General features: G+C 52.2%; 1 protein-coding gene across 1 annotated transcript; it reads right to left on the bottom strand.

The window, feature by feature from the left end:
* Nucleotides 1-1,587: 1,587 nt before the first annotated feature.
* Nucleotides 1,588-4,972, bottom strand: LOC119301527 (ASC1-like protein 1). The gene is made up of 6 exons (XM_037578505.1): nucleotides 4,531-4,972; nucleotides 2,847-3,073; nucleotides 2,595-2,750; nucleotides 2,321-2,506; nucleotides 2,007-2,185; nucleotides 1,588-1,906 (listed from the first exon to the last, which is right to left on the bottom strand). The coding sequence occupies exons 1-6, from the start codon at nucleotides 4,690-4,692 to the stop codon at nucleotides 1,875-1,877; spliced, it is 942 nt and encodes a 313-aa protein (XP_037434402.1). The 5' UTR covers nucleotides 4,693-4,972; the 3' UTR covers nucleotides 1,588-1,874.
* Nucleotides 4,973-15,977: the final 11,005 nt, after the last annotated feature.

Below are 15,977 nucleotides of genomic sequence, written 5' to 3' on the forward strand. Positions count from 1 at the left end.
CAGCAGCCGGCAGAAGAAAAAAGGGCGTTGCAAGACACCCCGCCGCCTGGCCGGTCGAGCCTAACTGGCCGGGCGAAGGCTTCACGCAGCGGGTGCGCCGACGCGCTCCGCGAGCGCCGAGTCGCGTCGGCTGTCTCCGACGACCGCGACTACACGAAAGTCAATGTGAGCTCCTCACTCGCATATTTTTTGCACCAGCAAGCATGGATAACCACGAGCAATGCTCCGGGGCTGTCTCCGCATTTTATTACAGTAGCATCACTGTTCGCCCCGGCGCCAGCCAGAGTTGGCCCGGGGGCTGGCCGCTTGGCCTGAGACGTTAGTTCCCGCAGACGGCTTAGTACCATGCGCGGTACCAAAGGCCCACTCTTAGTCACAGACCGCAGAGCGGCTGTCTGACTAGCAAGAGTGAACGCTGGAGGCCACCCATGCGAAAAACGCCCGGGAAGAAAAACGTTCGGGCGACCCGGCCGTTTTCCTTTACAAGTATCTACTCGGTTGAATCTGCTCCCAGACTCTGAGTACTGTACACTCCACTTCGCGGCCCACTCTTAGCCACAGACCGCAGAGCGGCTGTTCGGCAAGCAAGAGCACAAGCCAAAAAGCGGAGGGAACACGAAAAAGATTAAGGGGGCTCGGACGAAACCGAGTCGGCACCCTCCGCATAAAACTTGCAATGCTAAAAGCAAACATTTGATATATCTGCATGGATTAACTTTGTCTTTTTTCTTGAAAATTTCCATGAACACTTGCCAAAAAAAACCTCCGCCCAACTTTGCCAAGTTGCCCGAAGGCTTGGGGGCTACTGTCGGGGTAATCGACCACGGGTACCCGAGGACGGCAAGACGATATTTTAAGACATCAGGGCTAGCAAAGCCCCTCAGTCCGACTGCGCCAGCCAGCCGGCTGCCGACTACGCCAATCAGCCGGCTGCCGACTGCACCTGCCAGCCGGCTGCCGACTGCAGCCCGAAGCGACATCGACAAGACCCCGACGTGGCGGCCATACCGCGGACGAGATGGCTGCACCTCGATGCCATCATGTATAGTGTCACTTGTCCCCTGGCACTATTTATGAAGTGACCCAGGGGACAAGCATGACACCCCACCATGCCTACATAGCTTACTCTCTAAGCTAGCCATGCCTATATATATGGGCATCCATCCATCCATCCAGGATGATGGACACTCACACACACTCACGGCCGCAAGCCACGGCCATACATGGCCGGCCACTAGCATGCCACATACATGCATTTACCAAGTCAGATGCCTATGGCACTGATCTCAGATACAGCTTCAGGAGCACTTTGTACTGCCCGATGTACACCCCGGATAGATACACTCAGACATGCAGCAGTAGGAGTATTATCTCTACGGAGAGCTCCGAAGCTGGGTAAACCACCGCGTGCTACTCGCATACCCGCTCCCGGTCCTATCAGCAGCAGTCTTACCCACACACTAAGCCCTTGTGGCATCTGTCGACTCGCAAGCCCCCCGTGAGAAATACCACGACATTTACTATTCACACAAAAAAGAGTCTTTACAACTTGGAAACTTAATATTTCTGAAAAGACGTCTTGACATATATATGGTGATAAATATTAGATCCAAGATTGATGCCTCAAGACTCTGAATGATAGCATAACCTCATACATTCAATTTACCAAAAAGATACATCAAGGAGGTTGTTCCACTGACATTGAAATTCTTGCCTTTTCTAAATTTTTGGCCTTCATTTTCTCCTAATTGATATGGTAACTAGTTCTTGTCATTCCCATTATTTATATAACAGCCGTTTGTACCATTCTAATTCGCATTCCCAACAGCAGACAACCAATAAGTTCTTCAGTTAAGCTTCTAGTAACTTATAGATTAATCTTCATGATTGTTTTCGCCTTCGGAATCTGTTTGATAGAAGGGTGTCTTGTGAGAAATCCAGAAGATTATGCTGCTGGGAAAGAAAATAAATTTAACAAAGAAATGAGGAAGAAAAGAATCACTGACCGGATCGGACATCGTCACCAACATGTCCTCTGCATTGGATTTGTTTAATTAGCATCCGGTAAATCAGTACCCACCAATATATGTGAAATACTAGAAGTGTGAAACAGAGACTGTTGCAAACATAGTAGTGCAAGGACATTATTTTGTTGTCCTTGTCCAGGATCATAGGTACTTCATAACTGAAAAGGACACGAGATCATTGACTTGATCAACAAAATGCGCAACAAAATGTAGTTGAGTAATGCTGCTTCCTAAACAGGTAAAGTAGCACCACATGCCAGAGCAACCTACAAACTGTAGTAGTATATGTTTACCTTGTGCTTCTTAGGACCAAGAAAGGAAAAACAATTAGCCGAAGAAGGATCCACGAAGCCACAAATAGTAGAAATGCTACAATAGCTAGCCACTCACAGCTACTGTACTTGGCCATCTTTCCAATCTCTAGAAATATATCACTTGCATCATGGATGGCTAAAATGACCGAGCCAGCACGAGTTATTCTGTTTGGAAGTGGCAGTAACTTCAAGTTTGGTATGATGTAGTATCATTATGGTATGGAAGGGCATGCAATTACACTCATCTACATACCTACAAATATAGGACATAACAATCAGAACAACAGTTGCCACATGGTGAGAGATCGAGATGCCGAAGTCCTTGCGTCTTGTTTCCCAGAACAGAAGAGCGAAGACAGAATATATGTAAAATCCGGCGGCATACATGTATACAGCCTTAAGCTTCAGCCTGGAGAAAGTATAAGAAAAAAAGACAATGTTGAAGCCTCTTGGGTGAAAAGCAAAGTTGCAATGAGGAACATAAGAGATAGTTTCTCGCTCTTACTTCATCTTTTGATCAGGCCAGAGCTGCTCACCAGGCCCTACCCAAAAGTATCTTGTATTTGTAAACCATGGCTCGTTGTATGTTACGGACAATGAAAAGAATTCCGCAGAAAGAAAATAGACAAATTTCCACGCTGACTCCTTGAATTTATTGATTTTCTTTCTCGTTTCATCTGTTTCACCAAGCTTATCATGTCCCTTTCCAAATATAAGTCGTCTTGCTAACACCTGCGAAGAGAGCGAGACGAAAGCTATAACATGTGCATGTAGTCGTGATTTGCACCATTCTTGAAATAATGTTGCTCATGGCGTACAACAGTGATATGGCATAATTTAGTATGGCACGCCGCCAATTTATGTAACAAGACGAGTACACCGTAACTACGACTAAAACCATGTTACAGATGACATGACAACAAGATGTAGCTTTATTTGGTGAATCAGCCACCTACGTGATTTGAAATCTTTCAAGAATCTCTTCTGGGTCAACGTTGAGACTTGTGACACCTTGAGCCTACACAAAAACTGGCTCATCTCATTCGAGGATACTCCTCCGTTCCACAATTCTCCACCTAATAATAAATGCGCTATTGCTTCTGGCGGTACATTATCGAAATTACTTCCAAAGTTACAAAATATTACTTACCGATGACACCTAGTGATAAAAAACGTTTCACACAGGGAATCCTCGCCTGGGGCGGCCCATGCAGTAGAAACCTTCTATAGTGCGCTCTGCACGATGGGAGAAGACACATCGTGTCTGTTTGGGCCGACCCATGTTCAGGAGGCCTATGTTTAAAATTTAGTTTTAATTTCGTTTTCCTTTTCATCTTCCCTTTTTTTTTCTACCTTACATAATTTGGGACAACAAAATAGTTTCGAAAGTTAAAAAAATGAGAATTCTAAAATATTTTATTTAATAATTCATAAATATTTGTGGATTCAGAAAATATTCATGATTTTTAAAAATAAGTTTGTGTATTAAAAAAATGTTAAGGAAAGTGATCAATATTACGCCAATTCAAAAAATGTTCATGAATTAAAAAAATATTCTAAAAATTTATAACTGTTTTCTACTTACAAAATAGTTTATTAATTCATAAAATATTCACTGATTCAAAAAATGATCATGCATTTCAAAAAATGTTTGTTAAATCAAAAAAATATTCGTGAATTTCAAAAATTGTTCCACCAATTTTCAAAAAATGTTCATCGATTCTAGAAATGTTGCCTATTCAAGGAAAATATTTTTAAAATGTTCATAATTTTTAATTTTTTTGCAAATAGTATAAAATATTCATGAGTTCAGAAAATGTTTGAAAATCTGTGTAAATGTTCAGAATCTGAAAAAAGATCATGATTTCAGATATGCTCACGAACTTTAAAAAATGTTTATGATTTTGAAAAATTGTTCACAATTTCAGCAAAATAAGAGTGATAGTGTATCTCAGTGATATAGCAAAATATGGTCATTGCCATTGAAGATTATGACATCTTTTTTTTTCTCCCGTTCTAATGCACGAGCCGTTTTGCTAGTTTAAACTAAAAACCACAACAAACTTTTTAACTAAAACCAAGATAAGAATTATGCAGCGGTGGGAGTATAGAAAATAAAGATATCCCTGACTGCCCACGAACGAAACGCGTCCTAAACCCGAAGAGCGAAACAGCCAGACAAAACTTACCTCAAAGGCGAATTGATCGAGGAGGAAGCGCAAGGTGGGGAAGAAGGCGACGAGCAGGGGGAGCACGGCGAAGTCACTGTACGCCGGGTAGGCCTCCGCATCCCAGTCCACCGGTGCCGAGGAAGAATAGGAGCCCAGGAAGACCTCCACGAGGGACGCCATTACACTTGCAGTTGCAGCGGCAGGAGATGCAAACGCTGGCTGGCTGGTTCTTGGATCCAAGAGTAAGGAGAAGGACTAGTAGGCAGTCAACACTAGCGAGGGGACAAGGAGGTGGAACTTGGCAAGAAGCAGTAGCGAAGTGAGCTGATGAACTGCCGTGCTTTTCTGTAGTATAGGAGGGCACATAAATTAAGTAAGTAATGGCCTACTGGATTGGGTAGGAAGATGAGGACAAGGAGGCCACGCATGAACAGCTACTCGGCCGATCTGACCCTGCTTAAGGCAATCGCGCGATTCCCTCCGAAGAAAAAGGAATAGCGAGATCGCGCTTGCTCAAATAATTAAGCTGCCAACGCCGCGCGTGTCAATGCCACGCCCGTGCATGGATGGCCAGTCGAGCATCGCATGCACATGGCCTGTCGAAGATCGATGCACATGGCCTCCATATTTGTTTTCTGACGAACAACAGTACTCTTGTACCGTACGTATATATTCATATTTTCAGTTTTTTTTATACGATACATATGTACAGGAAAAAGCAATCAAAGCTAACTAAAAATTATTGTGACTGTACAAAGCTGGCAATCCATGCCTCAAAATGCATGCAGTTCCTTTTTAAAAAAAAAACTTAATGCATGCAGTTCTTGAATAGTACAAAACCATCCCATTCTCGTCTGGGATTCCCAAAAAAAACCACTAAAAAACTTTTAGAATATCGGGCTAATTTTCATGGTGTTTAGGGGAGGTGCTTAGAAGTTTAGAGAAATAAACCAACTTTTGTTTAGTCATGATATTTTGAAATAAACAAATATATTTTTTGCAAAACATGAACATTTTCTGAAAATGGGAACATGTTTAATTTCTGAACAAAATTTGAAGATGGGGACATTTTTTTGAAATTCAGAACATTTTTTTAAAACGCTGACATATTTTGAAAGTCCTAAATATTTTCTAAATATGTGAATATTTTTTAAAGTTCCAAACATTATTTCAAAATGAACATTCTCTGAAAACTTGAATATTTCAAAATTTTGTGAGCAAAATTTTAAAATAGGAACTTCTTCTATAATTGCAAACAATAGTTGAAAGTACGAGCATTGTTTGGAATTCTCAGGCTGATTTTGAAAATGTGAAAAATGTTTGAAATTCCAAACATTTTTTTATTTTTGAATAAAGTTTGAAAATAGAAACAATTTTTGAAAATTTTAACAATATTTAGAAGAGCATTTTTGAAAACCCCTAACATTTTTTAAAAATACAATATTTTTGAAGTTGAAACTTATGCCACTCCTGCGATAGGAAAAGCGCCCTCCGCGAGGGGCACCCTCTAACTAGTTGCTCCCAAAATAAGGCCCATCTACCCCGCATAGGTTGCACCCGTGGCCGCTGCAGCGAAATGCACATACAAGAATAATTAGCCACCAAGTGTACAGCAGAGCAGATCGGTTCCATAGGGTTACATAGATGTCAGGGATACCTAGGGTTACATATATGTCGGTTACATCGGGAGATAAACATGTTGTAGATTGCATTTGTGCCTTGGAGTATGCGTTAAGTCTTCAAAAGATTCCATCTTGAGTACTCACTCTGTCGGAGTAATGGGCCACGGGTAGGCCAACTCGAGCCCCATGACCTTTCAAGACATCGGGGCAGGCTGCGCCCCTCAAGACCACAGGGCGAAAAGCCGCCTCCTGGGGAGTATACGGCAAGGCGGCCGACTGCCCGCTCACGGCCGAGTCCCAGGGACGACTTCCAGAGAAGCCGGCTTTGGGGAGTCGGCCGGTGACTCCAACAAACCGTGACCTCATCAAGGGGGACGGGGGAGGGGCGTGGCTACAATGAAGCCCACTCCCCGCCCCTTACCAAGGGCAGGCATGGCTACAGCGCGCCGTACTTGGGAGGATCTCCCCGTGGCGTGGCACTGTTGCCCAGCCGGCTCCGACATCAGCACCACTGTACCTGGTTCTGCGTCCACGACGGCTTGTCTGTACGGCCTGGAGGCAGCAGGGCCCACCAGCCAGCGAGACCTCGGGAGACGGCGGGAGCACCGCCAGTCGGACCCAACGGGAGTCGGCCCGGGGGAGTCGGCCGAGCCCTCCCCCGGGGCCCACGCGCCATTAATCAAGAAGAGATGGGGAGTGGCCACAGTGATCGCCCGCCAGGCGGCGGGGCTGTTGCCATGACCCCATGACCAAGCTTGCATCATCAGGAGCACGACTACAGTAATCAGCAGCCGGCAAGACCCGCCCGCGGCGGACGCGGCCTGTCGACTCCGTACCAGACCAGTCGGCGGGCCCCAGCAGCCGGCGGAGAAGCTGGAGGTCGGAGACACTGATGGTTGGGCCCGCGCCCAGTCACATTACCATTGTACCCCTGGGGGGTAGGCCTATATAAACCCCCCAGGGCACCCATGCAAAGGGTTGGATCCCAGAAGTTCTATACCTCACCAGATAGAGGGAGAGAGCTAGCCCTGCCCTCTCCTACCACCATACACAGCTCAAGGAGCAACCGTGTAAACCCTTGACTATAGTGATCATGCGGAGACCCTGCAGAGCAGCAGTAGGGGTATTATCTCCCCGGAGAGCCCCGAAGCTGGGTAAGATTCGCCGGCGTGCATGTCTTCACCTCATCCCGTTTCCAGGCACCGGCGACGTCCTACTCGCCCCCACCATGATAAGCCATCCGTTGGCATATGTCGCACCAAACCCCCGACATTTGGCGCCCATCGTGGGGCATGGTGCACCGCCGTCCGGAGATCTGTTTTGGACGGGAACCCTTTTCCTCCCTGGCGAGTGCAGCCAGCCAGGCACGCCAGACGAAGTTTGCGTCGACGCGCTGCACGGCGTGGAGATCGCCTGCGCAGCCAGCTCCTTGGCCGAACTTGTCGGCGAGGTCCGCCTCTCCGACGAGCCTGCGTCCGACACAGGCGTAGGCGGCCCCGTAAACCTCCTCGCGGGCCTCCTCGATCAACTCCACGTTTCTGGCGAGCCTGCCGTAGACTTGGAGTCCGTAGGCTCCACCGACCCAATGCTGGTCGACTCCGACACCGCGTCGGTCGACGCGTTCCCCTCCAATGTGGTGGTCTACGACGAACCTCTCCCCCACGCAGAGAGCAACGGGAGTACCGTCACTGAGGTGCTGGTCATCAGTCATGATGAGTTCCCTGGTGGAAGGGCACCTGACTCACTCGGCGCGGCGCTGCAAGACCTAGCTGCGCCCATCCCGGAAGATGCTGACGCAGAGACGTTAGAAGCGCGCCGCCTTCAGCTTGTTGAAGGCGCGAAGAAGCTAGCCAGCATTAGACGCTTGTCAGAAGCTTACCAGCGGGAGATGGATTGCGCTGTTGGCGGCTCGCCGGCTCCGACAGGGCCCAGCCGCCTTGGCGCGGTTCAGCAGTGCGGCGTAGCCATCGCCAGCCTGTTTGGGGCTAGTCGCCCCGTGTATGCCACGCTAGCGGAGAACATCCGAGCCGCCCAGGCAGCGGCGGATGAGCTGGACAATTTCGAGGGCGAAGAGCGCCGCCTCATGATGGAGCGAGTCCAGCGGCTCCTCGACGCGGCCGCCACGCAGAACGAGGCCGGCTGCCGCATGGAGGCGCCGCAGCGGCCAAACGATGACCCACACCGAGATCAAGGCGCGACGTCTCAGATGCCGACTGGCGGTGCCCGAGGAAGAAAGGACAAGGAGCCAGCTGTCAGCCTAAGTCGGACTCGGATTACCATAGAGCGCGACCGAGACGGCCGCCCAAGAGCAGTGGAACGACGAGACGACTGTCCGCCTCCCCCTCCCCGCAAGGAGAGGCAAGTCTCCCCGCCGCCTGTTGGCCATCCGACTCTCGGAGACCGCCTTGACCGCCGAGAGGGAGTTGGGAAGAATGACGCCCGCCACCGGATCGACCGACTTCACCGATCCCTGGCGCTGGAAGAAGAAGACGAGCTGGGTCCGCCTTGTTTCGGGCCCCGCATTCGGGACGAACCCTTTCCCAGAGGGTTCACGCTCCCAAGAGACACGCCCAAGTATACCGGCTCCGTGAAGCCGGAAGACTGGCTAGTCGACTACTCCACGGCTGTCAGCATAGCAAACGGCAACAAGTGTGTCGCCGTAAAGTACGTTCCGCTCATGCTCCAGGGCATGGCCCGGACGTGGTTGAACAGCCTGAAGCCCCGCAGCATCAACAGCTGGGTCGACTTCACCGAAGCATTCGTCCGCAACTTCACCAGCACGTACAAGCGTCCTCCCAAGCCTCGTCAGCTCTCCTTGTGCGTGGAAGGTCCTGACGAGTCGACTCGCGACTACCTCACGCGTTGGGCCGAGCTCCGGAACTCCTGTGAGGGCGTGCACGAGGTGCAGGCCATCGAGTACTTCACAGCCGGGTGCCGAGAAGGCACCCTCCTCAAGCACAAGCTCCTCTGCGACAAGCCAGAAACCCTCGACGAGCTACTGATCATAGCGGACAAGTACGCTACGGCCGACTCCTCCATGAAGACGGAAATTCAAATCAGCACGACTGGCAAAGTAGCTCCTCAGGCTCCAAGAACTCCGGCAGCAGACGCCGGCCGGCGACAATAGCAGGGTGACAACAAGCGCAAGGCCCTGCAGCCGACTTCCAGCAGCCGGCAGGTCGCGACCCTCGAAGCCCAGCAGCCAGAAGAGCAGCCTCCACCCAAGCGACAGAAAGGCGGCAAGCCGAACTGGTTGCCGGCCTTCTCCTACGAGCAGACCTTGGATGGACCTTGCAAGTTCCATAGCAGCGCGAAGCCATCGAATCACACCACCCAGAAGTGCCACTAGCTCACCAGGATCGCTAAAGGAGACGGCCTCCTGCCACCCCCGCCTGCTGGGCAGCCGCCTCCGCCCCAGCAGCCGGCAGTCAGGCCAGTCGACGCAGTATAAGACGAGTACCCTGAAGAGCACGGAGCCTACGTGGTGTTCACCAGCGTGGCTGATGATCGACGTAGCAGGCGGCTGTAGCGACAGGAGGTGAACTCAGTAGCCTCAGAGACGCCAGAGTTCATGCACTGGTCAGAGAGGCCCATCAGCTGGAGCAGGGCTGACCACCCAAAAGTGATGCCGAGTCCGGGCTCCTACGCGTTGGTCCTGGACGCCACCTTTGCCACGGACAAATGGGTCGCGCGTTTCTCGCGAGTCCTGATAGATGGGGGCAGCAGCATCAACACCCTGTACAAGGACACCATGGAGAAGTTAGGAATCAAGCAGAGACAGCTTCAGAACAGCCGGACCATGTTCCACGGCATTGTTCCCGGGCTTTCCTGTTCACCAATCAGCAAGATCCTGATTGACGTCCTCTTTGGGGACAAAGACCACTTCCGAAGAGAGTCTGTTTGGTTTGAGGTGGTGGACCTTGAGAGCCCATACCATGCGTTGCTTGGCCGGCCCGCCTTGGCCAAGTTCATGGCGGTCCCCCACTACGCCTACCTCAAGATGAAGATGCCCAGTTCCAGGGAAATTCTGACTTTGGCCGGCGACTACCGGAAGTCGTCCGCCTGCGCGGCCGAGAGCAGTCGACTGGCCGAGTCCGTGGTGATTGCGGCCGAGAAGCGACTCCTTGAGCGAGTTGTGGCGATGGCCGGCAAGCAGCCAGAGATATCGCCCGACCCGAAGGATTCGGAAGCCGAAGGTTCGTTCAAGCCGACCAAAGAGACAAAGAAGATACCCTTGGATCCGGAGCACCCAGAGAAGTACGCTGTCGTAGGTGCAAACCTCGACAGCAAATAGGAAGGCGAGCTCGTCGATTTCCTCCGTGAGAATTGGGACATCTTCGCATGGTCTCCCAAAGACATGCCAGGTGTGCCGACAGAATTCGCCGAGCACAAGTTACACGTCCGGTCTGATGCAAAGCCGGTCAGGCAGCCCCTGTGCCGCTTATCAGAAGAGAAGAGAAGAGTTGTCGGAGAAGAGATAGCCCGACTCCTAGCAGCCAGCTTCATTATGGAAGTTTTCTTCCCGGAGTGGCTGGCAAACCCGGTCCTGGTGCTAAAGAAGAACAAGCAATGGCGAATGTGTATTGACTACACGAGCCTCAACAAGGCCTGCCCCAAGGACCCATTTGCTCTGCCAAGAATTGATCTGATGATAGACTCCACAGCCGGATGCGAGCTGTTGAGTTTCTTGGATGCGTACTCAGGATATCACCAGATCAAGCTGAGCCTGGCCGACAGATTGAAGACCGCCTTCATCACGCCGTTTGGAGCATTCTGCTACCTCACCATGACGTTCGGCTTGAGGAATGCCGGCGCCACCTTTCAGCGTTGCATGCAGAAGTGCCTCCTCAAGTAGCTCGGCAGGAACGCCCACGTTTACGTGGACGACGTGGTGGTGAAGACGGAAAAGCAAGGAACATGCTGGAAGACATCAAGGAGACCTTTGAGAACCTGCGCCGGTTCCAGATCAAGCTCAACCCCGAGAAGTGTGTCTTCGGAGTACCAGCCGGCCAGCTGCTGGGTTTCCTGGTCTCTGAACACGGCATAGAATGCAACCCAATAAAAATCAAGGCCATCGAGAGAATGGAGGTACCTAGCCGACTGCTGGATGTGCAGAAGTTCACCGGCTGCTTGGCGTCCATCAGCCAATTCATCAGTCGGCTGGGCGAGAAAGCTCTCCCCTTATACCAACTCATGAAGAAGACCACTTTTTTTGAGTGGAACCATAAGGCGGACGAAGCTTTCCACCAGTTGAAGAAGATGCTGACTACTCCATCCGTCCTGGCGGCTCCGACTCCCAAGGAACCTATGCTCCTGTACATCGCCGCCACCAGCCGAGTAGTCAGCACAGTCATTGTAGTAGAGCGCAAGGAGGAAGGCAAGGCGCTACCTGTCCAGAGACCAGTATATTACCTGCGCGAGGTACTGTCGACCTCCAAGCAGAACTACCCCCACTACCAGAAGATGTGCTATGGCGTGCACTTTGCCGCCAAGAAATTGAAGCCTTACTTTCAAGAACATCCAATCACGGTGGTCTGCACGACTCCACTTGCCGAGATCATTGGTAGCCGAGATGCCTCTGGTCGAGTGGCTGAGTGGGCCATAGAGCTGGCTCCTTACACCATCTACTACCAGCCCCGCACCGCTATCAAATCACAAGCACTGCTCGACTTCCTCGTCGACTGGGCCGAGACCCAGTACCTGCCTCCAGCGCCTGACTCCATCCATTGGCGGATGCACTTCGACGGCTCCAAGATGCGCACCGGCTTGGGAGCCGGCGTCGTCCTCACCTCTCCCAAAGGCGACAAGCTCAAATATGCACTGCAAATCCATTTTGCCACCTCCAACAACGTGGCCGAGTACGAGGCGCTCATTCATGGGCTCCGGCTTGCCAAAGAATTTGGCATCCGCCGGATCTTGTGTTATGGCGACTCGGACTTAGTGGTCCAGCAGTCGTCTGGCGATTGGGACGCAAAAGATGCAAACATGGCGAGCTACCGTTTCCTCGTGCAGCAACTCAGCGGGTATTTCGAAGGGTGCGAGTTCCTCCATGTGCCAAGAAACGACAACGACCAAGCAGATGCCTTGGCACGAATCGGCTCTACCCGCCAAGCAATACCATCTGGCGTCGCCCTTCAACGCCTCCTCAAGCCGTCTGTCAAGCCTTCACCAGAATCAGACTCCATCTTTGTGCCGGCTCCTCCCGAAGATGGCGGATCCGACTCTAGAGCTCCAGCAGTCGGAACGGGGACTTTGGCGGGCGACTCCAAAGCTGCCACAGTCGAGCCCGGCCCGGGGACTGCGGTGACGGACTCGAAGATTCCAGAACTCGGCCCAAGGACCGAGCCAGTCGGCCTGGGGACTTCATCATCCCAACAAGCGGCTGTTGACTCCAGCCCGCCGCCTCCCAGCCCAGCCGCCCTCGTCCAAGTCACAGTTCTGATAGTCGATGAAATAGCAGCACCCTCATGGGCCCAGCCCATCCTCAAATTTCTGGTGAACAAAGAGCTACCAACTGATGAGACCTCAGCTCGGCAAGTACAACGTCGGGCAGTAGCCTATACCATAATCAACAAAGAGCTGGTCAGGCGCAGCGTCACAGGTGTCTACCAGCGCTGCGTAGAGCCAGAGCAAGGCCAGGCGATCCTCAAAGACATCCATCAAGGTGAATGTGGCCACCATGCGGCTTCAAGAGCACTCGTCACCAAAGCTTTTCGGCATGGTTTCTTTTGGCCGACTGCCTTGGAAGAGGCCAAGGAGTTGGTCCAAAAATGCAAAGGGTGCCAGAAGTTCAGCTCCAAGCCACACCAGCCGGCTTCCGCGCTCAAGACCATCCCCATTGCTTGGCCTTTCGCAGTTTGGGGTCTAGACATGGTGGGGCCATTCAAAACAGCACGAGGTGGTTTAACTCACCTACTTGTCGCAGTGGACAAGTTCACCAAGTGGGTGGAAGTAAAGCCAATTAAGAAACTGAACGGTCCGACTGCCGTGACCTTCATCACCGATATCACAATTCGGTACGGCATACCACACAGCATCATCACCGACAACGGCACAAATTTTGCCAAAGGCGCCTTGGCCCATTTCTGCGCAACATAGGGCATCCGACTAGACCTAGTGTCCGTCGTCCACCCGCAGTCAAACGGCCAAGTGGAGCGAGCAAACGGCCTCATCCTATCCGGCATCAAGCCTCGGTTGATCGAGCCTCTGGAGCGCTTGGCTGGCTGCTGGCTCGATGAGCTGCCAGCCATCCTCTGGAGTCTGCACACGACTCCAAATAAGTCAACCGGCTTCACGCCCTTCTTCCTCGTCTATGGTGCCGAAGCCGTCATCCCAACAGACATAGAGTTCGACTCCCCATGAGTCACCATGTACACCGAGGAGGAAGCAGAAGAAGCACGGCAAGACGACGTTGATCTGCTGGAAGAGGGCCGGCTGCTGGCACTCAGCCGGTCCAGCATCTACTAGCAGAGTCTGCGCCGATACCACAACAGGAAGGTCAGGCCAAGATCTTTCCAAGAAGGCGACTTTGTGCTCCGGCTGATCCAGCGAACAGCCAGCTAGCACAAGCTGTCACCGCCTTGGGAGGGCCCTTTCATCATCAGCAAAGTACTAGGCAACGACTCCTACTACCTGATCGACGCTCAGAAGCCCCGAGCACGCAAGAGGGATGACTCCGGCAAGGAGACAGAGCGGCCATGGAATGCAAATCTTCTCCGAAGATTTTATAGTTGATGCAGTATGTACCACGCTACCTTTTATATTAAAGTACCAAGACTTCAGGCCCCCCGAGACGAGCTCGGGGACTGCCCTCTTTTGTCTGTATGATAACAATTATGCCTACAAGTATGATTACTCTTTGTTATACCGTTTGGCACCGGGCTCGACAAGTCGGCCCGGGGACTTGCCGCCTTGCACTATGAAACGCTTCCTGCAGCCAGACAAGTAGTGTGTAGCATCTAAGCCGTCTTCTGTCAGAAGCCGCAGCTCGCAGAGCGACTGTACGGTGGGCAGAGGTAAGGTAGAATGGGTGCTCGCACGAAAAATGGCTAAGGACTCAAAGCATAAAACATAGCTCAAGACGGCTTCCAGCCTTTCTCGCAAACCGATTCTCGGATAGTCAGATTGTTGTTTTCTATCCAACTTGCTCAAAGAATCTTGAAATCGGCTAAGTACTTGCTTTCCCAAAGTAGCCTAGAACTTGATCCAACAACGGTCTGCAGAGCGGCTGTTCGATTGCAAGGCAGGCAACTAGGGGAAAGCGGCAAAGGAAAACAGCCAAAAGAACAATGAGCAAGAAAGGATAGATATATAAATTTACATAACATAGGCCCTTGGCCGAATTGTCAAGCAGAGGTTCAAAATACACCCGCAGGTGGAATTGTGCGAATTAACAAGTTCTTCAAAAGACTACTGAAGCAGATAAAACAAAAGACACAGTGATAGTTTAGGAGGTGGCAGACGGAGTCGGGGGGTCGGAGGAGGCGCCAGCGTCAGTCGTCAGGGCGGTCGGCCGGCTAGTCTCGGCTTGATCGCCTCCGGCAGCAGTCGGATCGGTCGCATGCGGCTCGTTGCTGGAGGCGCAGTCGGGCTGAGGCTGGCCATCTGCTTCGTCTTCTGGTGCCTCCGCCTCGCCCTCATCCTCCTCCTCGACGCTGGAGCCGATCACCTCCGCCGAGTCTTCGCCGTAGTCTGGGTTCATCCCAAACCACTCCGGCGGGACCTCCTCGCCGTCTTCAGACCGCTCGGGGACGAAGATGCTCGTATCGGTGTACTCGGCGATCGCTGTAGCACGCTTTATGAGGGCGTCTTCCGCAGCCGCCAGCTCCGGCTGGGCCTCCGACCGAAGCGTGGCCAACCGGTCTAGATCCATACCCGGGTACCACGCCTTGACGAACTCTAAGGCCCGACGCGCTCCAGCCCGGGCCGAAGAGCCCTTCCAAGCCTCGAGGCGACCAGCCGCGACCTCCAACCAGTTGGCCGTCAGGCTGGGGGTGCGCGGAGCCTGCATATCTGGCCAAAGGTCGGAGATCGCCTGGGCGCCGACGCACTGAAGCTGGCGCAGCATCTGGTGAGCCGGCCGGAGGCGAGCCTCGATACTCAAGATGTGCTCATCAAGAGTTCGGGGGGCATCGGCGGCGATCTCTGCGCCCTCCGCCCTCCGACTTGCACGATCGGCCTCGATGGCTTGGATAGCGGCCTGAGACTGCCTAGAGAAGAAGTCTGCAAAAGACACGAAGAAACAAAAAACCGAGTCAAAAACCAGGAGTCGGCACGACCTAGGTCGGCAGCTCAAAGAAAGAAAACAAAGAGACTCACCATCAACGATGTCTTCGATCTCGTGGAAGCCGGAGGATAGCAACGCCTCCTTGTTAGACCAGGAAGAGCGCTCGCTCGCGAACTCGGCCAGGAGAGCGGCCTTCATCTCCTCCGCCTCCCTCTGCGACTTCGCGAGCAGCCCCTTCTGCTCTGCCAACTGAGTGGCCAACAGATTGTGCTCCGCGGCGAGCTTGCTGCACTCCTCCCCTTTGACGAGCAGGGCGGAGTTGACTTCGCTCAGCTGCTGTTGAAGAGCAGCGTTGGCCCCTGAAGGAAAGAAAGAAAGACAACAGTCGTCAATAAAGTAGGTCGCCGGGGAGATCCGGCCCGACTGCTCAGCAGTCGGCCCGAATCTCGGGGACTACAGCCCGCGGGTGCGCTAGCGCGCCCCCGCAGAGAAGAGAAAAAGGAGAAGGACTTACTCCGGCTCTCCGCCAAGTCGGCGGTCCGCTTGCCCAACTCTTCAACATTACGGTTGAAGGCGGTGACGCGGAGGTTGTGGTAGTCCTGCAACAAGCATTTCAG

Source organism: Triticum dicoccoides, chromosome 5A (genome assembly GCF_002162155.2).
Source record: "Triticum dicoccoides isolate Atlit2015 ecotype Zavitan chromosome 5A, WEW_v2.0, whole genome shotgun sequence".
NCBI classification, from domain to species: Eukaryota; Viridiplantae; Streptophyta; class Magnoliopsida; order Poales; family Poaceae; genus Triticum; species Triticum dicoccoides.